A 24,987-nucleotide genomic window follows, 5' to 3' on the forward strand; every position below is an offset into this window, starting at 1 on the left:
TCTACAAAGGTTGATTCCAACATCTCCCAGAGTTCATTTCGACTGTTACAGCTGGTGTGGGTGTGACTATACTAGCACTGTGTGGAGGTACCATGCCTGCCTCACCTACAACTGATCATTTAGCCAGGGTTGGGATAGCTACTGAAAAATAGTAGTTAGCTACTTTGTAGCTACTTTCCCAAAATGTGTAGCATTGTTAGAACGTTTGCGAATCTCCACCTGACACACCAAACAGGCCCAACTGATAGTGTGAACAAGACACTGCATTTAATCCTGTGCCAGAAAGAAACATACAATTAAAAAGCTGCAAATATATAAAAAGATCACCAAAAAGTGTAACCAACAATCAAACTTACACACCCAAAGGCATGATATCCAACAAAAATTAAGACTAAAGGAAAAGTCAATCATTCCAGGTTTTTCCTAACAAAAATCAACAAAAATAACTGAATACAAACCAGAGAATTTTGTGCAAAGCTTTGTCTACTGTTGAAATAAAACTGCTCCAATTTAAACATTTCAGCAAGATACACTGATCAGACATAACATTAGCACTTCACCTTGTTTCTACATTCTAGATGCACTTTGTAGTTCTACAATTACAGACTGTAGTCCATCTGTTTCTCTGCATACTGTGTTAGCCCCCTTTTACTCTGTTCTTCAGTGGCCAGGACCACCTTGGAGAGCAGGTATTATTTGGGTGGTGGATCATTCTTAGCACTCCAGTAACACTGATGTGGTGGTAGAGTGTTAATGTGTGTTGCACTGGTCTGAGTGGATCAGACACAGCAGCGCTGCTGGAGTTTTTAAATACCTCAATGCCACTGCTGGACTGAGAATAGTCCACCCAACCAAAAATATCCAGCCAACAGCATCCTGTGGGCAGCGTCCTGTGACCACTTATGAAGGACTAGACGATGATTAGCTCATACTGTACAGCAAGAGATGTCGTCTCTGGCTTTGCATCTACAAGGTAAACTGACAACACTGGTGTGTCTAATAGAGTGGACAGTGAATGGACACAGTGTTTAAAACTCCAACAGCACTGCTGTGACTGTTCCACTCATACCAGCACATCACACACTAACACACCGCCGCCACATCAGTGTTACTGCAGTGCTGAGAATGACCCACCACCCAAATAGTGCCTGCTCTGTGAGAGTCCATGGGGGTCCTGACTACTGAAGAACAGGGTAAAAGGGGGCTAACAAAGTATCAGAGAAACAGATGGACTACAGTCTGTAATTGTAGAACCACAAAGTTCATCTATATAGTAAGTGGAGCTGATAAAATAAAAATAAAATAAAAAATGATAAGGGCGGCATGGTGGCGTGGTGGGTAGCGCTGTCGCCTCACAGCAAGGAGGGCCTGGGTTCGATTCCCCGGCCGGGTGACCGGGGTCCTCTCTGTGTGGGTTTTGCATGTTCTCCCCGTGTCTGCGTGGGTTTCCTCCGGGTTCTCCGGTTTTCTCCCATAGTCCAAAAGACATGCAGTCAGGCCAATTGTGTAAAATGATCAAATTGTAAGTCGCTCTGGATAAGAGCGTCAGCCAAATGCTGTTAAAAAAAAATGGACAATGACCACAGAGACAAGGTGCTCATAATGTTATGTCTGATTGGTGTACGTACAGACATTCACATTCAGAGTCTTTATTAAACTTCAGCAACACTTTAGCCTCAAAATCCTCATCATTGACTCTTACTCTGTTTGGGGTGAGAATTAGGCCTGAATAATCTCTCCACTGCTGCACAGCTGCTGCAGCTCCACAGCAGAACTAGATTTCTATGGAAAATAAACCTCCTTTACTGTAAAATCGCTATAACACGCAATTCTAACACAGTTTTCACAATAAATGGTCTTAAAAGCTGGAGTTAATGCATAACTGCTAATTCACCCTTTAACGCTGAAGACTGACTGTTCTCTGTTATCTGTTGTACACACAGATAAGGAAACGGCAAAGAGAGAGAAGACAAACATCGGTAATTTGGAGATGAATGGACTTTACATTTATAATGACTCTGATACGTTTAATCTGCAGCAACTCGCGAGACTTAGGTCGCTTCTCTTTCTCTTGCTTCTCGTTCAAACTCTCCCAACTCCACCTTAAATGGCGCAGCAGGACAATCTGGTGCCTCTGGCACCATTTAAGGTGGAACGGGACAATTCAAATGAGAATTGGAGGATGAGAAGCGACTTCAACCTCATAAAAAGTCAAACAGAGACATTTTACAAGAAACTCGTGGAGAAGTTTCCCGAGATGCGAGAAAAGTGGCTACAGCTGAACTAAAGGTTAAAGCAGAGCAAAGTAAGTCTGAAACTAAGTCTGGGTTTGGGTTTATATTTTCAGCCTGTACTACAACATCAGCACACACTGAGATATACTTACAGACAAGACGGTAAACGTACATAAAATGTGCCTCCCGAGGTGGTTTGATTTCTGCTGAAAGGACAAAACGGCTCTTCTTAACATTTCAGTTGCGACCCCTGAGTTAAGCCTACTAGTAAGGGGTGATCAGCACATGGGGCGAGTGCGTGCCCATTTGCTTGAGCTGTCTGCGGCTCAGTCACCAGCCCGGTGAATGACCACGCTATATGGTTCATTTTTCCCAGATTGTCTGAAGCCTGTAGCGAAAAATTTCGCTATAGCTACACAAAAAATTGTAGGCGCAACAGCTACTAGCTACATTTCATAAAACTGTAGCAGCTACAGCTACTAGCTACTAATATTTGTAGCTAACAACAAAAAAGTACTGCACTACTTAGCTACTCCCCCATCCCTGCATTTAGCTTTGCAAATTTGTGAAAAGATTTCTGTTGAACATTTTCAGACAGTCAGTAGGCTGACTTGTTAAAAGGAGTGCATGAAAAAGTCTTTGAAAGAGGTTTTGAAGAGTATCAAGTCCATGGATACATAGCAGAAACAGAGAACCTGAACTGTGTTACTCAGCAGAACGGCGTAGTGCCTTCTTGATTCTCCTTTAAATTGAATCAGGCTGGTTTTATCAGCTCTGTACAAGGCACTGTATTATTATGTAGCTCATAAAAAGACTCTCTCAATACTGGGTAACTTCTCTTTACTGTTTTCAGTTAAAAAAAAAAAAAAAACTGGCATATTTCATATTGTAAGTGGACGAAGGCAAAATTAAGTGTCTCAAGATTAGCTGATGACACCAATTACCTATTTACCATCTAATATCACTGAGTGGGATTACATGCACTCGATTATCCGGTCATATCTGAATTTCTGCAGTTATTTGATCATTCAAAAGGTCATGTAAACAGCACACTCTGATTTCTTAGATCAGAGTAAGGTCTAGAAATCCGATTAAGAAATATGATAAAGAGAGCTGTTTTTTTTTTAGCTCAGTATGTATGTAAACTCTTAGTCTGATTTCTTAGATTTTTCTGTCTGCACACGTGTGAAAACAGATATTGGAAATAAGCAAGCAGTTTTGCCACGAGATGCAGCAAAACACTATTGGAGTGATGCTGAAACCAACCACATGCTTGATGAAATGAAGTATTTTAATATTCCTTACCTTCTAGATGATGCATGTTCACATTTTCAGGTAAAATTGCACAATATTTAAAAAAAATATTTTAAAAAATATTTAAAAAGTTTGACTTTTACTCTGCATCATGTATTCCTATGTGAGTTTATTGGCTGATCGCAAAGCAGAAATCGGATTACTGCCTGAGTCATACAGAGCTGGAGTTTTTCCACTATATGATTACTCAAGTGCAAGTAGACGCATTGATTGGATTACTGACAAAATCAGATTTTCTGCAGTTATCGGATTATTAAGTGCATGTAAACATACTCAACGTTATGTCTCTTTCTTTGATGACATAAAGGTACATTCATTTTCTTCATTAGTCCTCTGCCTTCTGCAACATTTCGTAGCTACAGCTGGGCATAACAGGGTCACCTGATAAGCCATGTGATGTTATTCAATTAGCATTTATGTTATTTATTTAGCATCACCAAAAAAGATGTATCCACCCACCTTTGGGAGATTTTATCCAATATGTGTTGTTTCCACCAATGAACTTTTAATTTTATTTGATATATCAAAATGCAAATAAGTGGATGGAAACTCAGCTACTTATACGATGAGAAAAAGGCCAGGTTTTGTTAGATAAACTCCTGTACACAGACTGAAACACATCTACTTCAGGCTTTAGGGATGATGTTTGCAAACCAATGGAAGGAAGCGTTCTCCCTCTTTTATAGCACATTGACCTGGAAGTGATTCATCTGCATTCATACTCTTCATACTATTCATACTCTTCCTCTGAATCCTCATTTGTTCATGGGAATGATCTTAATGCCATGGGCATTGATGTATCTGAGTAAAACTCTGGCCCGTCTCTCGATGACGTCGATGAGTTTCTCGATGCCCTCCCGGCCTCCCTGACTCTCCCAGTACAGCTGATCCAGGAACAGAGACTGCAGGAGCTTTCCCCTCAAGCGCTGCGAGCTCAGCACACCCACCGCCACATCAGGCAGCCTGAGACAAAACAAACAGTCATCATAAATTAAATGGGGACATTTTTCAAAACCCAGTCCCAGTCACTTTTAAAGTTATCTGGAGGTTGTGAGGACATCAGTAACATCATTACTGCCCAGTCAAAATCCAGATGTTAGAAGCAGAACTATAACCTGTGATAACTAACAAAAATACCTCAGAAGTAAAAATAAAACACTGATGGGATCAGAAGGATATGTCATTTTTCATGATTATGCTACTCACATCCAGGGTTGTATTACATACATTTGCAAGATTGTGCTACACCCATTTCCATGGTTATGTACATTTCCATGATTGTGCTACACCCGTTTCCATGGTTACACTACACCTATTTCCATAGCTATAGTAAACAAATTTCCCTGGTTACTCTATATGTTTTCATGGTTACATTACACTCATTTCCATGGTTATGCTACACATATTTCCATAGTTACACTACACCAGAAAAACACTGTTTTTAATGCAGTGTTGCCTGAGGGATCGAAGGTCACGGGCATTCAATGTTGGTTTTCTGTCTTGCCGCTTACTTGCAGAGATTTCTCCAGATTCTCTGAATCTTTTGATGATATTATGGACTGTAGACGATGAAATCCTTAAACTCCTTGCAACTGCACATTGAGAAACGTTGTTCTTAAACTGTTGGACTATTTGCTCACACAGTTGTTCACAAAGTGGTGAACCTCGCCCCAACCTTGCTTGTGAACGACTGAGCCTTTCAGGGATGCTCCCTTTATACTCAATCATGACACTCACCTGTTTCCAATTAACCTGTTCACCTGTGGAATGTTCCAAACAGGTGTTTTTTGAGCATTCCTCAACTTTCCCAGTCTTTTGTTGCCCCTGTCCCAACTTCTTTGGAACGTGTTGCAGGCATCAAATTCAAAATGAGTGAATATTTGCAAAGAACAATAAAGTTTATCTGCTTGAACATTAAATATCTTGTCTGTGTAGTGTATTCAATTGAATATAGGTCGAAAAAGGATTTGCAAATCATCGTATTCTGTTTTTATTTATGTTTTACACAAAGTCCCAACCTTATTGGAATTGGGGGTGTAAGATGGGGCCCAGGTGTATATGAAGGAGAAAAACAGAGCAGGCCAATGCGTACAGAGGTTCCATAACAACAACAAAAACAAAAAATAATAATAATAAAATAAGCAAAAAAAAAACAAAAGAACAAGTAGAATAAGATGAAGTAGATGAGACTAGGAACATAACTCAAGAAACTAAAAAAATGCAACTGACAGGCTGTTAATATTGAACAAAACAGGTGACGACCAGCAACATAGCACAACAAATGCACAACAATGCACAGTGGGGAAAATGGCTTGCAAGGTGGTAAAAATACCCTGACAAAACCCTGCTGAGACCACCGATGATGGAGCAGGATCACAGACTAATGCTGCGTTCAAATTGTGTTGGAAACTGTGAAACACCAGTTTTCCCAAACAAATTCGCATTTACTACTGGCAAACTCTTCTTCTTCTAGATCAGAGGAGTCAAACACTTATAGCAGACCTTGAATTATTACATGGACACTTCAAATATTCCAACAAACTATTCTCCCCAGGTGCTCAGGCTTTTAAACCTGTGACTGGTGTGGAATTGTGTAGAATTGTGTGGAACTGAGGTGTAACCACTGTCCCATAGATGGTTGTTGGGGTATGAGAGAGTACAGTGCTACTGGGGACAGTGGTAAAGCACACTGTGAAACGGGCTAATATTAATAGAAAACTACAATAATTTGACCCATGGGTTCTAGATGATACACAAGTTTACAAGATGTGACATAGAGCGCAATCTTTCACCTTTTAGATGAATGAAGCATGCTAAACTAGCAATGAAAGTGAAAAAAAAGCTTCTAATTGATAAGCTTCTATTAGATCTGCATGCTTTTTAATACAGCAAAGAAAAAGCAGGATTGTTTTCTCTGGGTCTCCATGCTTTCCTGTTCTGCGTAGTGGACGCATCTACGAAGAAGGAATATACAACCTTACAACACAAGCGGACATGATAACAAGGGGGCGGAACTACAAAGAAACAAAGCAGGCGAGTTGCCCGTTTCAATACCATTATTAACATGCCCCTTATTACTTGGCCTTGTGATTTCCTCTGGGGGGGAATCCCAAATGCTGTCTGAGCAGTTCTGTTTCTTTATTAGTGCAGTGTGGAAGATCTGTCCATCTGTTATACAGTGTATAAAAATCACTTTACTCTGCTAGCATGCTACTTAGGTTGCTATAGGCTAAACCGTTAACAACAACAACAAAAAAAACAAAGGCAATAGCGCAAGATTACAGCCAGAGAAAGCATCTATTCATAAATTCTATGCATGTTATGTTCAAATTAAAAAAAAAAAAATTTTTGCATTGCAATATTTGCATGGCTAGCTGATTAGCTCAGAGGCTAACTCGGCTAAGACTGAGCGCACTTCTCACTGTCACTGTCCTGTGAGTGGCTACTTGTGTAACCTAGCTGTCACAAACATCAGAGTGGAGAATCAGAGTGAACAATGGCTAGTTAAAAAGAGTACTGAGTCCAGGGCATGAAATGCAAGAGGGGAGGATGCTGTGACAGGATAATTCTGTCAAAGCTAGCTACATCGTTACGTTTTTCTAGCTATACATACCAGACAAGTAGTAAAATGGGGTAACGTAGCTAGCGTTAGCTAGTGTTAACATTAATATCTGTTGTGATATGGAACTCGGTTTTACTGCTCCAATGATAAGCTAAAATAATTTAGCTTCCTCATAATCACACTGTACTACAGCATGAAATATTGTGTATGAAACTGTGTTCACAGATATTGTGACTAATAAGAGTCATGTCTAACTTCATAGTACCCACCAATCGTCCAACGAACAAAATTACACATTTCAATAAAAGCCTGACTGTCAAACCCAGCAATATTACATCAGTCCAGTCCAGTGATAAACTACTTTCTGCTTTAATCTGGGACTCAGTAAACTGTCACACTATTATTATGTGTGTAATTTCTACAATAACAACCAAAGGCTGTAATTACCCCTCTTGTGCTGTCCAAAAGGAGTGGCACACTCATACATTGCAACATGAGCTTGTTTTACATCTTGAAAAAAGCAACTAAACAACAAAGCACAGAAGGATAAAATCTCTGTCTTGGAAATAAAGTCCACCCATTTTATTCCTTGTTGTGATGTCAGCACTCAAACCTTTCAGGGTTTGAACTTCCAAAAAGGAGTTTCAATTGGAGCTTTTAAGAGTAGTTTGGAAAAGATCAAATCATTATGCTGTTTCCAAAAGCATTCACTCATCCATCCAAATCATTGAATTAAGGTGTTACAATCACTTCCATGGCCACAGGTGTATTCAATCAAGCACCTAGGCCTGCAGACTGCTTCTACAAACATTTGTGAAAGAATGGGTCACTCTCAGGAGCTCAGTGAATTCCAGCGTGTTACCATGATAGAATGCCACCTGTGCAACAAGTCCAGTCATGAAATTTCCTCGCTACTAAATATTCCACAGTCAGTGTCACTGTCAGTGATATTATAACAAAGTGGAAGAGATTGAGAACGACATCAACTCAGCCACGGAATAGTAGGCCACTTAAATGACAGAGCAGGGTCAGCGGATGCTGAGGCGCATAGTGCACAGAGGTCACCAACTTTCTGCAGAGTCAATCACTACAGACCTCATGTGGCCTTCAGATTAGCTCAAGAACAGTGCAGAGAGCTTCATGGAATGGGTTTCCATGGCTGAGCAGCTGCATCCAAGCCTTACATCACCAAGCGCAATGCAAAGTGTCGAATGCAGTGGTGTAAAGCGCTACCACTGGACTCTAGAGCAGTGGAGACTGGAGTGTTTTCTGGAGTGAGGAATCACGCTTCTCTGTCTGGCAATCTGATGGATGAGTCTGGGTTTGGCGGTTGCCAGGAGAATGGTATTTGACTGACTGCATTGTGTTAAGTGTAAAGTTTGGTGGAGGGGGGATTATGGTGTGGGGTTGTTTTTCAGAAGTTGGGCTCCAACTTCTCTTACTTCCAGTGAAAGGAACTCTTAATGCTTCAGCAGACCAAGAGATTTTGGACAATTTCGTGCTCCCAACTTTGCGGGAACAGTTTGGGGATGGCCCCTTCCTGTTCCAACATGACTGCGCACCAGTGCACAAAGCAAGGTCCATAAAGTTTAGTGTGGAAGAACTTAACTGGCCTGCACAGAGTCCTGACCTCAAGCCTATAGAACACATTTGGGATCAATTAAAGGCAGAGAGTGCGAGCCAGGCCTTCTCGTCCAACATCAGTTTTTGACCTCACAAATGCGCTTCTGGAAGAATGGTCAAAAATGCCCATAAACACACTCCTAACCTTTGTGGAAAGCATTCCCAGAAGAGTTGCTTGTGAAGGCAGATAAGCAAATTCTTTTGGTATTTTGGTAAGACATTTGGCTAGTGTACTTTGATGAACATGAAGCTGAACCCAAAGCATTAGCGTAGAGCTGCGTTATGGCCACTCTGCCTAGTTGCAGATATGAGTTACTCAACTGAAAAGAAATAGTAATCAAATTAGTCAAATATTAACTCTTAAAGAAGGCGAGGTGTCATCAAACGTTTACAGGCAGTGTATATTAATAACCTGCTGTAATGCAGGGCATGTACTCAGCTGTCATATTCTGCTGGGATGTCTCCGTTCACTTCCTGATTTATATCTCTGCACACGAGGTATCAGTGTAGCAGAGAGTGAGTTACAGCCATGCTCCCACAAACTGACACACATGATGTTCTCAGCGGTATCATCTATCAGCCATAACATGCCATCTGTGTTCACCTCAGAGCGTGTCTGACATCAACATCTTCTTCAAGTGACAAAATAATGGAAACACCAGGCAATACAGACATGTACACTCCCTCGTCTGCTTTATCAGAAGCCCTTGTAGCTCCTCCTTGCTGGTGGATGGTTAGAGATTATGTGATAATGTACAGTTTGTGTACAGCCCGATGGTCATCAATCCCTGTCCTGGAGATCTACCTTTCTTTGAAGTCTAGTTCCAACCGCAATATTGCACACGTAATCCAGCTAATTCACCTCGTCAGGAGTTTTTGATTAGCTGGATCAGATGCATTAAAGTTAGGTGTGGGGAGGTGCAGCATGCTTCCTTTGCAGAAAAGTAGATCTTCAAGAAGGAGGGTTGGTGACCACTAGCGCATCAATAGACAGTTTGTGAACACAGAGATGCTCTTGTCTGGATATTTTTGGTCAGTAGACCAGGGTGCACCTATAAAGTAGACCTATAAATCAAAATGAGTTCAAAAAATGGAGATTGAGTGGAAGTACAAGTCAAGTGTTTCTGATAAAGTGGCCAGTTAGTGGAAGTATAAAGTAGGTGGTTTTGATAAAGTGGCAAGGGAGTGAAAACACAAGGTAGGCATTTCTAATAAAGTGGCCAGTGAGTGGAAGCACAAGGCAGATGTTTCCAAAAAAGTGGCCAGGAAGTGGAAGTGCAAGGTAGGTGTCTAATAAAGTGGCCAGATGCTGTATCTGATGGCCAGTGTGTACAGGTACCAGGCGGGTTAAAAAAGGCTGGCTGATTTCACTCAGAGAGTTTTGCATCACTTACTCTTTGATTCCCTCGAGCAGCTTAAAGTCGAGGTTTTCTTCGTCTCGATCAAAGAAACCCTTGTTGTTGATGAAGACGAGGCGATGGGGGTCACGTTTGCGGTGGACGATGGTGGACAGTTCAGTATTGTCCATGTTCCCACATTTGCCATGGTAACCAAGTGCAACACAGCTGTCCTCCGGGCGTGGCCTGAACCCACAGCAATTCCTATCTAGCCGCTGGTGAATCTAAAATGAAGCACACGTTTGCTTTTGGCTTATTTTAGTATATCTGTAATCAACATCTCGAATTTATGTTCAGTGCAATCACTGATAGACAATAAATCCTGCATTTGCAAATACAAATAGAGATATTTGAGTATTTAAATAAAGAGTATGTAAAAATACCTTAAACAAAATGACACATTACTAATAACCTAAAAAAGGAATATGAAAAAATGAATAAAAACAAACAATGGATACATTTAAAGCTGTACAATATAGTTTGTCTATTGTTACTGCAATCTTGGCTGCTGCAATATTAATTTCACAGAAGTCTACAACTTGCAAATTGTTAGCTTTATGTTTATGCTTATATCCCACCATTTTTATTTATTGGAGCTCAACCTCTGTGACTACATGTGGACAGCCTAGTAAGCAAGACAGCTAATCCACCAATCTGACCACTGTAGGCTTTACTTTAGTAGTTGCATACAATGACCAAAAAGGAGAATGAAATCATAAATTGCTATTATTTAATAATCACAAGCTAAAACTTAATGATCAAGACTTGTAATATATTCCCAATACCAGCATTTTGTCCATATTGTCCAGTCCTACAGTGAACGTACTGGCTTACCTGCAGGAGAAAGTCAAGCAGAGCCATCCTGCTCCACTCATGGTGGTGGATGCTGGTGCAGCTCCATTCTGGCTTGGGAGTGCCGTGCTGCCAGCACTTGTATTTAAGGGAGGTTTGGTAGGAGCTCCAGGTCAACTGGCCAGATATAGGTGTGATAGAAGGGTCCCACTGTGTCACTGGACACAGCTGACCACCTGGAACACAATGCAGCATGGGAAATTACATAAGGAGAGTCTGAAGTGTACTCACACTGCCTGACCACTTTATCAGAACCCTTCCTTTGCTGACAGGTAGCGACTGTAGCTCATCTGTTCATGCACAGTTTGTCTTAGCCACCAATTTCTGACTCTTGTCTGAATTTCTTTGGGTGGATGCTCCACTCTTTAACCTAAACCCCAGCAGCACTGCTGTGTTTGAAACACTTGCACCAGCACCACACATACTACCATGCTATGCTGAGAATGGACCACCACCCACATTACCTCTGGTTAACAGTGGTCCTACAGTTCTACATTTCCACTGATGAAAGAAGTAGAGCGGGGCTGGTATATAGGGCAGTAGACAGGCTACTAGGGCTGTCACTATCTTAAAATATTAACAGATGATGAATTGTTATATAAGCAATTGTGATTAATGATTTAATTAGTGAATTGCTAGCTATGTTTACCTGCTTTTACTGTTGATTCAATACTGCTTGTGCAAAGTACAGAATCATAATTCAAACAAAGCTACATGTTCTCCACAAGAGTGAAAATATAAGCCAAAAAAACAGTAATTCTGCCAGCATACATGCTAACATTAGAATTAATTACACAGCTAACAATTATTACTCAAAACATGTAAGAATTCCAAGCTAGAAGACAGACCTTTTTTACAAGTCCTGTGATGTCTTTTTTTTTTGCTTTATTTACAATTATTAACTCAAAGCACACAATTCACATTCAGTTTGTTGCAGCATGATATGACTATCAAATCTAACAACTATGAGAAATGATTGCAGTCAGCTGAATAACTGTGATCATCTCGAATAACTGCTATTAAGTGGTTATGTACTATATTGTGATGGGACTACAGGCTACAGTAACTGTGTGTGTAAATGTGCCCCTACAAAATGCATCTCTATAGTAGGTGTTTCTGATAAAATGGCCAGCAAGTGCAAACACACATGCTGACCTAATACAGACATAAGCTAATGTTTAAACACCCCTGGTCAAATTGGATTTTTGTTCATTTTCTAGGTGCAAATAAGTTGGTTCTCTGCAGAGAATGTGTTATTTATTTTCCAATGGAAAATAGGCTGGGCAATATGACAATACATATTTTGTTATCATGATAAATTATGTGATGATCATATTGTGTACATCATCAGTGCTTGTAGAACACTGACCACCTGCATGTTTCATTATAAAAAAGATCAAATTTAGTCCTGTTAAACTGGGTTCACATTCAAATACAGAATAAAAATGAAAGTGTCCACTGTGTTTGATAGCATTTTTAAAAATGTAGCACTACTGGTTCTTTTTTTCTCTGTTCCAACTGATCAGATGTCTGAAAAATAAATCTCATTACATATTGTGTATCGTGAAACTTTTCAGGTTATCAGGTTATTAGACACCCACCTCTTCGACTTAATACTGGAATACTCGAGTTTATTGCTCTTGCAGACAAGTAATGTGGAAATGTGTGCCATGAATCTAACTGGTAGCTTTTACCAAGCAGCTGGAAAAAAAAAGCTATGATTGCATTTGCTATCCATCTGGATAACCTGTTGGGAGCAGCAGGAAATGACTAAATTGCATTTAAGACAGGCTCACCCTGTCCCAAAGTACAGCAGAAGTGGTGATTTAAGGGCTATAACATGATTGTAAGTCTTAAAATATGTAAATATATGCAGCCTCTGTAGACACAAGCTGCTTACCTTAGAAAACCCAAGCTTTCCTACCAGGTGCCACCACATTCACTATAAATGTTATCAGGCTTGGACCAAATGGTACGTTTGGATGCAGTCACAGTGAATGATTATCAATACTGAAATATGTTAAGCCTTTTTAAAGGGTTTTTCTTCTGGACAAAGTATTAATAAATTTAAGAAAAAAATGAGGTCATGTAATCATTCTTCCAGTATTATAAATGGTTTTCTAAATTGCAACTGTAAGCATTCATAACAAAATGTTATAAATAGGCAAGTGAAATTACCTTATATGTAGGCAATACACATCATATGTCTCAATATGAGGTTGATTTAGGAATATTATTAGTTTATAATAGCTACTCAAAGAACAGATCAGTCATAACATTAAAAATCACCTCCTTCTTTCTACACTTCCTATATTTTACAGACTGTAGTCTATCGGTTTCCCTGCTTTCTTTTTTACCCTGTTGTTCAGTGGTCAGTATCCCCACAGGACCCCCACAGAGCAGGTATTATTTGGGTGGTGGATCATTCTCAGCACTGCAGTGATACTGACGTGGTGGGGGTGTGGTGAGTGGATCAGAAACAGTAGTGCTGCTGGAGTTTTTAAACACCACAGTGTCGCTTCTGGACTAAGAACCAAAAACGTTCAACCAACAGTGTCTTGTGGGCAGTGTCTTTTGACCACTCATGACTAGAAGATGATGAACACAAACTGTGCAGCTGCAGATGAGCTATCCTCTTTGACTTTACATCTACAAGGAGGACCAACAAGGTAGAAGTGTCTAATAGAGTGAACAGTGAGGTGTTTAAAAACTCCAGCAGCACTACTTCATCTGATCCACTTGCACCAGAACACATAAAATAAATGGCATATTGTTTCCTAAAGTAACTATGAGACATGTGAACAAGGCAGACACTACCAAGTGTACGGAACCTCCTGCTCACAGTCGGCAAACTTCTGTTCAGCCCCAGCACCCTGTCCAAGTGGAAAGCGAACACCTCACTCATGTCCACCGGTGGCTTGATGACACCGCAGCCTCCGCTGCACTCTGCTGACTGCTCAGAATGTGTCTGACCTGCGCTTCTGAACAAAAGGACGGACGGAGAGCCTTCAGGCTGCAGTCTTTCCAGTTTTCTGACCTTACTGCTGGCCAGAAGGCGCATGTGGGCCATGTCCTCCTGGCTGAACCATGGAGGAGGCTTCTGGCTGTATATTCTGATAGAGCTGCCCAGATTATCCGCACCCTCCTCAAAGTGGCCCCCTTTGTACAGTGTCAGTCCCTTGTGTATGATTTTTGCCCAAGCGTCACTGGCGTTGGGGCGCTTCGCCGCCCATGCGTCCTGGCCATGTCTGCTTTTCCCTCCATGCGCCTGTGCGTCTTGCTTCCCAAAGGTCCCCACTTTCTTCCTGCGCGATTTGGGCCTCACCGTGGCCCTTATGACGGCAGGCTTCTGCCGTTTAGACCTCAGGGTTATATAGACCACGTTGGAGCGTGTGGGTGTTGGAATGTCATCCGTTTTCTGGCCATGGACACCATCGTGATGGCGCAAGGGGAGGGTGCCAATGCGCCCTTTACCATCAGCTGGGGCGGAACTAACCTGAAGCACGGCGAAAAACAGGTAAATGAAGCAAATTCCGGCTACGATGGCACTTCTTCTGGCCCTGGGGTATCTCCACCAGCGGCTGGACGCTCGAAAAAGCTTGGAACAGAACAAACTGGCAGGAATTACGCAGCGCTCCATTAGGGCGCGAAGCTCCACATGGTCAGCGCAGAGGACCGAGCCTCTCTGGTGCCCAAGGCTGCCCTGCTGCTCCTGTATCCTTTATTTCCTATAAATAAACCGAGTATTTCCACGCACAGGTAGGAGACATACACTGGCTGGACTTACCAGACCAGCCAGCCTCTCCCTTTGAAGATAAATCCCACTCGCCTCTACAGCGTCCAGCGAAATCCGCTATAATAGCACTTCTCGTCAATATATCCTCATGAAAGATGAGGACGTGGAGGCGTTAGGGCGCTTTTCTTTGAAAATACGCCTGTCATAGCTTCCTTATGTGCTCTAGCAACCCGGAGAATCCTCTAACTGAAGCGCAAGAGAAGAAATACTGATGGGAAGTTTCACTTCGCTCATGGAAGCTGTTCCCGAACTCCTGAAAGCGACATCTGCTGGTGACTTGGCGCAATAACAACAGCGGATTGTGCACGTTTGACCTCATGACTGACCAGTTAGACAAAGCAAAGACTTGAGCTTGGTGTCTTTTGTTCATGTTTAAGTCAGTTAGTTTTAATTCTAAGAGGTAGCTTCACCAAATGTTGCTAACAATGAATTAAAACAGCATTATTGGCCCGTAGCTTGCATCAATTAGCCCCATTAGCATGGTAGGGTGAGGGATTTCTGCCTATTTTAAGAAACAGGAAAAGTTGAACACCAAACCCCATCCCTGCCCCACCCCCACCTCCACCCCCCCAGGATGAGCAATCAAAGCTAATGAGAATAACATGTGCTAGCAGGCTGGATTATGAATATAGGTTATGGAGTTTGTACTTTTTATAGTCTAGTCTAGTGAGGGTTGGTTTTACTGCTAACAGAGTCTTCCAGGAAAATACTTGGGATTTATGGCAACACTTGGATGTGCTACTGCTAATCAAAGTCACCAAGTGCATTAGTTTACTTCTCAGTCCGATTTGTTTAAAGCAGCTTGGCGTGTACATCTATTGTAAGTGTTAAACAAAATGGAACTGAGCTGAAATTCCCCACACACTGAATACGTCTCTCAGATACCCTCAGAAATGTGTTAAAATCTATAATTGATCAGATAATTTGTTGTTAAAAGTAATACAAATCGTGGTGCTTCTGAGTATGCATTAGAAAACAACAGTTCATCATCAGGCAACAAGACAGACACTGAGATTTATGAACATGAATGGAATTGACTTAATAAACCTACTGATTATATATAATGGTACATACTATAATGATTATAGGGGTGGTTGATCTTGCATGAGATATTCACTCAGCATTATGCTAGCTCATATACAGAGGTGTCAAATTCAGGTCCAGAAAGTAAAAGTCCTTCCCAGGATTTTGTTCCAACAGGCTGGCTTCTCTAGTTAGATCACACCACCAGCAGAGCTGTCCAGCCTGTTGGAACAAAATCCTGGGAAGGACTTTTACTTTCTGGACCTGAATTTGACACCTCTGCTCATATAACATTATTAGCTGTTAGTGTTCTCCTCTGAGCGTGTTGAGCCATCCAATCATAAAGATGTAGTGGATCGTCGTGTCTTGGAGGAAGCTTTAGCTAGCCTTCACTCTGCCAGCTTGGTAGCATTGGGTGACTTGGGAAGGCTTAGCTAGTGGGGTTGAATGGTGAAACTGGACATGATTAAATTGGGGGGAAAAACTGGGTTACTACTTTTCAAATAAATATGAAATTAAGCACCAGAACTTGTACTGTTCACAATAAAAATAGGAAACATGCTGTCCTGATGTGCTTTGGAGTCTTGGCAGTAGAGCCAATTGTGAGCACTTTATAAAAATATGCCAATCTTAGACGGTTATCTAATTTATTAAAATCTTAAATGGCATGATTATCAACAGGCTTTACATAGCAGTATAACACCAAAACTAGCAAAGGTCCCATCCCTAAACAGGAACCACCCTCTTCGAAAAAGGCTTGGCCTGCTGGAAGGCTCCCAGTTGTTCCACTGTAGCTGGACTATGTAAACTGTTTTGGCGTACTGGCCGCGAGCTCAGTCATACCTACAGCATTTTTTCTCTCATAGATTGAGTGCAGAATGGCTGAAAGCAAATTCCTGAGCTACAAGGACCTTTATGTGCTTATTAAACACAGAGCAGGCAGACGAGCCAGAACAGAGGAAAAGACAGAAATAGTACATTTATATAACAGGCCTTAAAGCAGAGTGCACAAAAAGAAAAGGGAGAAAAAAAGGGTTTAATTCACATAACTTCATATAATAATTTGATGTGGATAACTGGTAAGGCATGGTGTGGATGTAGTTTTGTGGTATGTGCTGCCTCCTGCAGGCAGCTGGTGGGCATTGGTACTTCTCAGATTTTTGAGAAGGCCGTAAGAAGAGAGCCGGTCAGCACCACACATGAGGCAAAAACAAACAGCAGGACGTTCCCAAGCCCCTGAGGAAACAAATACCAAGAGGGCGAGGAAAAAAAAAAAAAAAAAACAACTCATAAGAAGTGCATAAAAACACTATACACAGGAAGTGTGTGCAGGTCAGAAACAAGAGTTTTTGTTGATTTCATAAGTTAAATAAAAAATAAGTACATCACAAAGAAAATTCCACCGATTTCTCAAAATGTTTGGAAAATTAAACAGATAAGCTGTAAACAAAGTCATTCAGAGTGGTTTGGTGTGAAATGCTCCGTTCTAGATAAACTTTCTGGGTAAGAATTGTTCACATTTGATGATAGGAACCAGACATCTGAAGAGTTTACTGTCTTTTAGTGAAAGGCAATTCTGGCAATGTTTCAAATTTTTGCCATACTTGGTTGGCTCCATAATTGAATGGTTGAAATATAATTCAGAGTGGTTTGGTGTAAAATGGTCCAGAAGTCTTTACAGTGGTGGTGATAGGAACCAGGGGTATTCATAACCATTACACATAACTTTGTGTGAGGGAGCTTTTAGAGGTGGATGTCTAGTTCCCATCACCACCACTGAACAAATTTGACAGTAGTGATATTTCATAATTCAAAATATAAACAGTGAGCTGAGTGGAACCTCTGAGTAATAGCTAACAAACAATGCAGCATTCACAGCGTACATCCTTCCCCTACTTACTTTGACTTCCTTGAAGACCACTATGCCCCACAGAGCAGCCACTAAACCGTAACCCTGCAAAGAAAACATCACCACCACTAAGGAAACAGTACAGATGTACAGAGGCTCCAACTCCACACAACAAAAGAGGAACTTGGAGAGCAGGCTGAAGAGACACAGGCAGCAGGGTCTTATACTTACAGCAGTAACTATAGGGAACGTCACCACAGGGCCGAGAAGCCGATTAGCCAGGAGCCAGCAATATGTGCCTACCCCCCACATTATACCTGTTAAAAACCCTGCACACACAAACAGCGTTCAGTTAAGGAAACACAAATTTGTATGAATATACAAATATTCATCCCACAATTATTCCTCCCACAGTCAGAAGACTTTCTCCTTAATTGGTGAAGATGTAAACAAAGTCATTCAGAGTGGTCTAGTGTGAAATACTTCTCTACAGAGACAGAGTCAGAATTGTTCACATTGGTGGTAATAGGAACCAGACGCCCACCTCTAAAAGCTCCCTCACATAGGTTATTACAGGACATGGTGATAAATATGCCTGATGTCCGGTGCATTGTTTTACTTTAGTTTTGAGAAGATTTTGGTCTAAAAATACTTTAAATCACTTCATGGTAGAGGGGTACATGGAGGGTTTGTTTAGATTTTTCAGCCAACTGGCACTGAAGCTCTTGGGACGTCATAATGAGATTTGATATTTACAGATTCCGAATGACAAACTTTTTATGTGCTTATAATGGAATAATGAGGGAATAACACACACACCTGGCTTCGGAACAGCTGAACAGCCAATTGTCTAATTACTTTTGAGCCCTTGAAAATGGTGCAATTACTATACTGTTCAGATATAAACCCCTAACATTAAAGCTGATAGTCACTGAGCTCATATTCATTATTTGATTTCAACTCCAATATTCAGGGGCAGACAGCTAAAATAACAATAACTCTGATGCCCAAATATTTATGGTCCTGAATATAAATGTTCACGAGACACATGTACGTTCACTGGTGGTTTTGGGTAGTAAATAAAATGGCAATATTTGTGATGTAGACATCACGACGCCTGGTTTCTATCACCATCACTGTAATGCTGGTACTCCCCTCCACTCGCTAAACTGGGTTCAATTTCCCCACCTGGGCAAATGTGGCATGTTATACAGAGCAAGTTGAGAGATTTTAAATGGTATAAGAGCATCTGCCAAATGTCATGCATGTAAATAAAGATCAGAAGGTGTAAGTTTCTGTAGAATGCACCATTTCATACCTAACCTCAGACTTTACACTGCATTATGCAGAAATTTTGCAAAATTGGTGGAATTACCCTTAGTGATCGCACAGCAAAAAAAAAGTAAATTTCCCCTCTTATCCCAAATGGAGAAAAGTAATGTTTGAGGTACGTACATCAAAACCACAAACAAGTCTATTCGAGATACTAAACAACTCCACACAGTTTGAAGCATGGTTATGAAAATAATATTATTCTAATGAAGTTGAAAGCTGCTGGGAAGGTGGGTGTAGGACCTGGCAAGATGGCTCGGGGGTAAATCCGTGGCCTGTTCTTCATGACAGCGCAGTACATGGTGAAGTACACTGTGCTCGCAATGAAAATCCCACTGCTCTGGGCAAAACAGTAATCTAAATCTGAAAAACAGCAGTACGTCTGTGAAAGTTTCATTCCTACAGCACAGTCATTTGGCACAGGACATGATGTTTGCAAGTAAGCATTTAGGGTCAGTTTCCAAGATCCACATTAAGCCTAATCCATGTCCACAAAACCAGGCCATGGAGTATCAATCAGAATAGTGAAATGCTTGGACACACCTACTTATGAAGGTTTTCCCCTTAATTTTTTATTTTTTTATTTTTTTTATTTTCCACATTTCAATAATATGTTCAAAGTAGCCCCACCCCTTTTGCATGCATGCAGCTTTACACATTCTTGACCATTCTCTTGAGGAGCTTAATGAGGAACCACCTCAGACAAAAATATACACATCACACTGTACTGTGGATGGGCATTTCATATTTAAGTTCAATATTTTAGTTTTGGAAATTAATTCACTGATGGGTTTAACTCATTTATCTTAGAAACAAGTATTTAAGCATAATGATACATATGATACAACTTCCCCTTGACACATCCCATCCATTTCAGTGGATAGAAAATCAAATCCCAATCTATAGTGGTTGGGTGACTGTGTTAACCTCTGTGCTGTCCAACCACTGCATACTCAAACAGCACTGAAACAGGTCTCTTACTACGACGCCTTGAATCATACAAGCACAGTTTCTTACCGTTCTGACTGGACCCAGCGAACATGCTGCTGTTGCTTGTAGCGTGGTGTTTAATGTAAAGCATGGGCACAAATGCAGAACCAGACAGGAAGCCTGACAGGACAGCAATAATACAGCCACTGCAGAGAGAGTTAGCATGAACACACTCAGTATAGCTCACTTGGAAGTGTTTGGATAAAAACCCAATTTATGCCACCCCCTTCCCCCACTGTTTGACCATATTTGATTTTAGTGAAGGTGGAAAATCACAAACAAGATTTTTGTCCATCACTTTTATATGCAGTTCATTTAGTCATTTAGAGCAGCCGTGTGCTTTCCATATGTTACAGATATAAAACAGCAAGATCAAATATATACATACAGTGGTCTTTTGGTCTTTGGTGATATTGTGTCCACCCATGAGTCACTGGGAAGAGGAATGTCAGAAAGTGACCTCTGAAATTTTAGATAGAGGGATAGTCAAGTAATAGAAGACAAGAGGAAGTGCGCCATCACAAATAACACCAAGAATGTAGAAAAAACAAAATGGAAAGTTTTAACTGTATTTCTGTCCAAGAATTAATGCTCACTTCATTGGTTTAGTAATATTTTAAGATGGGTCATATAAACATTTGTAATGTTACACCTCTTTTTCCAGATAATCCTCAAACTACTCCATTTTAGTTGGTAGTTCTGATGGAAATGTGTTACTTGTAAACTTATTTGCTGCTTGCAAATCTATGAAACATCTAATCAGAGTGTGCACTGCAGTTTCGCATGACATGTAGTTGAAGTTTGAGATATTGCACACATTGTGGCCTCAGAGACACGCTTGCCTGTGAACTCTATATTGATAAGGTAGCACCTATGATTGCTAGGTAAATAAAATGACTAAAGTTAGGAATATGGTTAGTTACTTTCTCAACTATATTAGCTAATTGTCAAATCTTTGTTCTCAGAGTTAAACTTAAGCCAACACATCCTTTACAGGGAACTCAAATATGCAAATTGTATGCTAAATTTAATGCATCATTTCTACTGATTTACTGAGTTTAACAATTCTGACAGTTTATTTAATTAAAACATGCAGAAGTATCATTAAAAATGGAATTTAACAAACTTTTACATATGACTGCATAACCACAGCTAACCTTCTCTGAAATAATGGCCTAACAAACTTGTAGTTAATGTTAACTATACCACCAACCCTTTAGCTAGTTATCCAACATAGAAAGCCCACCAGCTAGTTGGCCAACTTCTGCCTCTGCTGAGGCTTTCCTCAGGGGGCTTGGTCTGCTAATGAAAAGAATCCCTGAACATCATTTTTAAATATTTAATTTAAAATGTTGACCATTTGTTACATCCAAAAAAAAAAAAAAAAAAAAAATCATTCAATCATTGTTGCTTAACAACAGATGTTCAGTAGAATGATCCAGGAATGGTGAAAAATAATGCTTTTTAACCAATCAGATTGTCTGGTCAGAAATAGCTTGCATAAAATAGATTATAAACACCATGAAAAAGGTAAAGAAAAGGCAGCTTAGCAAAGTGATTCAACAAAACAGCACTTTGCCAAAATCTGAGAGTCCAACAAAGGTTTAAAGGAAGCCCTGTGAAATAGGATGACACCAAAGCGTTGCAAACTCACCTCTTCTATCAGAATTGGCGTTGCTTCGAGTGACGTAGGATTCTGCACATCGCTTTTCACAAAGAAGAAAATAACAGCACTGGGGAAGAAAGATAAACTGTTATATATCCCATCAAATAAGTCAATACTGTCAAATTAATACATGACCAGTTCAACTAAACAATGGATTATTATACAACACAGCCTAGATTAATTATGCACCCAATAATGGTTAGTGATGATTTACAATAGAGATTCTCCAGTGCCATTTCAATTTAGTTCAACATTAAGCTCTATCAGTATTCAAAAAACTGGCCCAAAGCAGGTATAGGATGCAGGATATGAGCAGAATATAAAAAGTAAGATGTTTTTCTGACCTTAGTAAACAGAGACCAGCCCCACAGTAGTTCAGCACAGGTTTAGAGACTTCCTCAGGATCCAGACCAAAAAGACCAAACCTGAGAACAACAATATGTTCAAACACATCATTTGTCTATATATGAGCATTAAATGTGTGTTTTCCATCATAAGAATCCAAACGAATACTGAAACCAGACCGTCATAAGAGCTGTGAAGAAAGATTGGATTAATGTGCATCATCACTGCTTTCAGTCTTACAGAATTAGAGCAGGGGTCCAAACTCTGGTCCTGAAGGGCTGGTGTCCAGCAGTTTGGTAATTTACTTGCTCAAACGTTGTTTAAATGATGTAGTTGGTGTGTTTGAGCAGGAACATTACTATACTGTGCTGGACGCTGAGACTCCTGAGCTAGTAGTACTGAGTGGACACCAGAAGAAAACTAAACAGACCCTGAAAGTTCTGTGTCTGTAATGAATCCTTGGAATACAACATACTGTACACTAGGGGTGCATAAATTGTATTTTAAATGTTATTATGGAAATCCATATCATGATAGCACATTGTTAAGAGCTGCAATGACAGAATGGGTCCAATTACACCACACATACAGTGCAAAGTGACATTATCAGATTGTATTAGGATCTCTGTGCTGGGCAAAGCAGCCAATTATAAAACTCCCACATTCATGAACATCATCCTGAACTAAAAGTCTGTAAAATGCATAAATATGATGACTGTGTAAAGTGATAACAGCTACTGTTACAACAGATCTGCATCACCATAAGGAGCTTTTTAAGGAATTATATATATGTTTTTGTAGACCTATATTAAGATGAGAATAGAATTCCCTATAACAGTGATCTATATAGTGCTCCAATGTCGTTATTAGGTGACCATTTCTGTTCCCTAAAATAGCATTCTAAATAGTGCTTAATTGTAGGAAAGAATGATTAGGAATCATTTCTGTTTTTACAATAGTGCTCTGTATAGTGCTTCAATGCAGGGAATAGTGACTTGGAGGCCATTTCAATTTCTTTAATAGTGTTCTAGACAGTGTGTCAGAGATGTGGGGTCATTTAAAACAGAGTTAGAGTTAGTGGTGAAGTCCTATAGAGTGTAGTACATAGACTGAGCTCACCTTGAACTTGCCCAGCCTATTAACAACCCACTGGCTCCCCAAAGCAGCAACCCGAGCCCAAGGCCAATACACTTCACCACCGGCACAGACGTAATATTTCCTGAAACGAGTAAATATGAGTCAAGTGATTATTTGTGACTGCAACAAATAACACACACACACACACATATACACACTTACCAGTGGCCCAAATGACTCCTCCCAGCATGGCGGCTGGATGAGCTTTAGAAGAGCGAAACAGTGTGTCCCCCACCAAGCCCACCACCCATATAGCAGCACAGGAAATCCACTGGAAAAACATTCCTACACATACAGAGAGCAAACCTTTTCACCACTTCTATGTCTTCACTTCTTCTTTGGTGTGAAATGGTTCAGATTTATTAACAGTCGTGGTGATAGGAAGCAGGGGTTGCCATGACTACAACACAAATATAGCCATTTTTACTATCCAAAACCATCAGTGAGTCTACACATTTTCTGAAATATTTAATGTTGATTTAAATATGAAAAAAAAATACCAAAACCATCTCAAAACAATGTAAAAAAATAACCATTTCATTTAATAACTTTCTGTGAGGAAGCTTTAAGAGGTGCACATCTGGTTCCTATCACCACTGTGAACAATTTTTCACACTAAACCACTCAAAGATTTACATCTGAAATACATTTGATGCATGTATGTAAAATTTTGACTGATACTGTGTGTGAACATGCTGAAATCCCTCACCATCTCCAGTGTTCACTTTTTTAACAGGGACAAAGTTACTCCCATACAGCAGCACTGCCACCAGGCAGCTCAAAAAGCCATAGATTTTGTCCATATATGTGGAGTGAGTAAAGATTCCACCTGCAGCTTCATCCTTGGCTGAAGATGACTCTGAGGATGACACAGTAACAAGGAACAGAGTAACTGAGTTTAGTGATGTAAGAACAAAAATGCCACACGATTTCAGTAATGGACAGTAACAACATGGATATTTCACAAATATGGACAATTCAGCAGGTTAATAGCAAAGCTAATCTGTCTTAATTCACTGCAGTAAACAGGCCTAATTGTGAAGTGCAGGGCTTTGCTAACATGAGCCTATTAGAGTGGCCCATTATGAGCACAAACTTTATCAAAGCCAGACTTCTGGTTCTAGATATTTACTTCTGCCCTGCTGCTGAGAGAAAATACAGACCACTTCACCTCCTACTTCACCAGCTATCACTGTAATCAAACAGCAGAAGCCAAATAGTAGTGTTATCAGTAGTAAACTCATCCGCAGCCCACTGGACTTCATGCTGTCCATGTGGAGAGGCCACATGCACTGCAGGAAGTGACCTGGATGTGCTAGGTAGTTGCAGGGTGGCTCAGGCTGTGGAGAGAGAGGAGCACAGCTGCCTTTAATTTGGCTGCTTTTCATCCCTCCTCTACTCCAATTAACTCCACCTACAGGCCGGCTCTGCTCAGAGGCTGAGATCAGAAAAACAGAGACCAAAATCTGCTGATGGGATTTTCAATTAAAGTATAGTAGAGACTGGGCAATATGATGCTATTTTATTGGCATCATGGTTAAGTGTCACCATGTGTTTTCTAAGCATATTGTGGACATCGTCAGTACTTCGAGAACACTGACTGACTGACTGACTATCTACATGTGTTATTATAAAGCGAACATAATAATGCCTGTCTGGTTGGATTTAGTACAGTTTGTAAAATATTGAAACAAAAAACATTGTACTTGTATGTTTATTATTATTATTTTATTATTATTATTATTGTTGTTGTTGTTGCTGTTGTTAGAGTACTTTTTATAAGTCACACTTTACTTTATATTTTGTCTATTGATTAGATAAAGGGCAGGAAATGATTCGAGGGCAGGAAATCTATGTGTGTGTGTGT

The 24,987-nt window shown here is 40.4% G+C and overlaps 2 protein-coding genes across 4 annotated transcripts; both read right to left on the reverse strand.

The window, feature by feature from the left end:
- Positions 1 to 3,942: 3,942 nt before the first annotated feature.
- Positions 3,943 to 14,980, reverse strand: gask1b (golgi associated kinase 1B). The gene is made up of 4 exons (XM_017693289.2): positions 13,800 to 14,980; positions 10,965 to 11,158; positions 10,128 to 10,354; positions 3,943 to 4,511 (listed from the first exon to the last, which is right to left on the reverse strand). The coding sequence occupies exons 1-4, from the start codon at positions 14,620 to 14,622 to the stop codon at positions 4,304 to 4,306; spliced, it is 1,452 nt and encodes a 483-aa protein (XP_017548778.1). The 5' UTR covers positions 14,623 to 14,980; the 3' UTR covers positions 3,943 to 4,303.
- Positions 14,981 to 16,434: 1,454 nt separating this feature from the next.
- Positions 16,435 to 24,472, reverse strand: tmem144b (transmembrane protein 144b). 3 transcript variants are annotated; one of them, XM_017693387.2, is made up of 12 exons: positions 24,292 to 24,472; positions 23,830 to 23,979; positions 23,283 to 23,405; positions 23,103 to 23,202; positions 21,983 to 22,063; positions 21,627 to 21,705; positions 20,361 to 20,434; positions 20,000 to 20,118; positions 19,226 to 19,345; positions 17,882 to 17,979; positions 17,702 to 17,755; positions 16,435 to 17,037 (listed from the first exon to the last, which is right to left on the reverse strand). In XM_017693387.2, exons 1-12 carry the CDS (start codon positions 24,407 to 24,409, stop codon positions 16,954 to 16,956), a joined length of 1,200 nt encoding a protein of 399 aa, XP_017548876.2. In that variant the 5' UTR covers positions 24,410 to 24,472; the 3' UTR covers positions 16,435 to 16,953. The 3 variants fall into 3 exon arrangements, with proteins under 3 accessions (XP_017548876.2, XP_017548875.2, XP_037396423.1); XM_017693386.2 differs by having other exon boundaries at positions 24,253 to 24,472; XM_037540526.1 differs by lacking the exons at positions 17,702 to 17,755; positions 17,882 to 17,979 and having other exon boundaries at positions 16,818 to 17,037; positions 24,253 to 24,472.
- Between the last annotated feature and the right edge of the window lie 515 nt (positions 24,473 to 24,987).

This window comes from Pygocentrus nattereri, chromosome 8 (assembly GCF_015220715.1).
Source record: "Pygocentrus nattereri isolate fPygNat1 chromosome 8, fPygNat1.pri, whole genome shotgun sequence".
Lineage (NCBI taxonomy): Eukaryota > Metazoa > Chordata > Actinopteri > Characiformes > Serrasalmidae > Pygocentrus > Pygocentrus nattereri.

What these genes read in the sequence shown, in the direction of transcription:
- gask1b (XM_017693289.2), bottom strand. Translation starts at nt 14,622, where the DNA reads ATGGAGCGCTGCGTAATTCCTGCCAGTTTGTTCTGTTCCAAGCTTTTT. An exon ending in CAGGAGGTTCCGTACACTTG is followed by an intron (nt 11,159 to 13,799) that starts GTAGTGTCTGCC and finishes ATTGTGTTCCAG; the next exon opens with GTGGTCAGCTGTGTCCAGTG. An exon ending in TGCTTGACTTTCTCCTGCAG is followed by an intron (nt 10,355 to 10,964) that starts GTAAGCCAGTAC and finishes GCTTCATTTTAG; the next exon opens with ATTCACCAGCGGCTAGATAG.
- tmem144b (XM_017693386.2), bottom strand. Translation starts at nt 24,409, where the DNA reads ATGTGGCCTCTCCACATGGACAGCATGAAGTCCAGTGGGCTGCGGATG. An exon ending in ATAGGCTGGGCAAGTTCAAG is followed by an intron (nt 22,064 to 23,102) that starts GTGAGCTCAGTC and finishes TGTTGTTCTCAG; the next exon opens with GTTTGGTCTTTTTGGTCTGG. An exon ending in CCCCCGAGCCATCTTGCCAG is followed by an intron (nt 17,980 to 19,225) that starts GTCCTACACCCA and finishes TTGTGTGTGCAG; the next exon opens with GGTTTTTAACAGGTATAATG.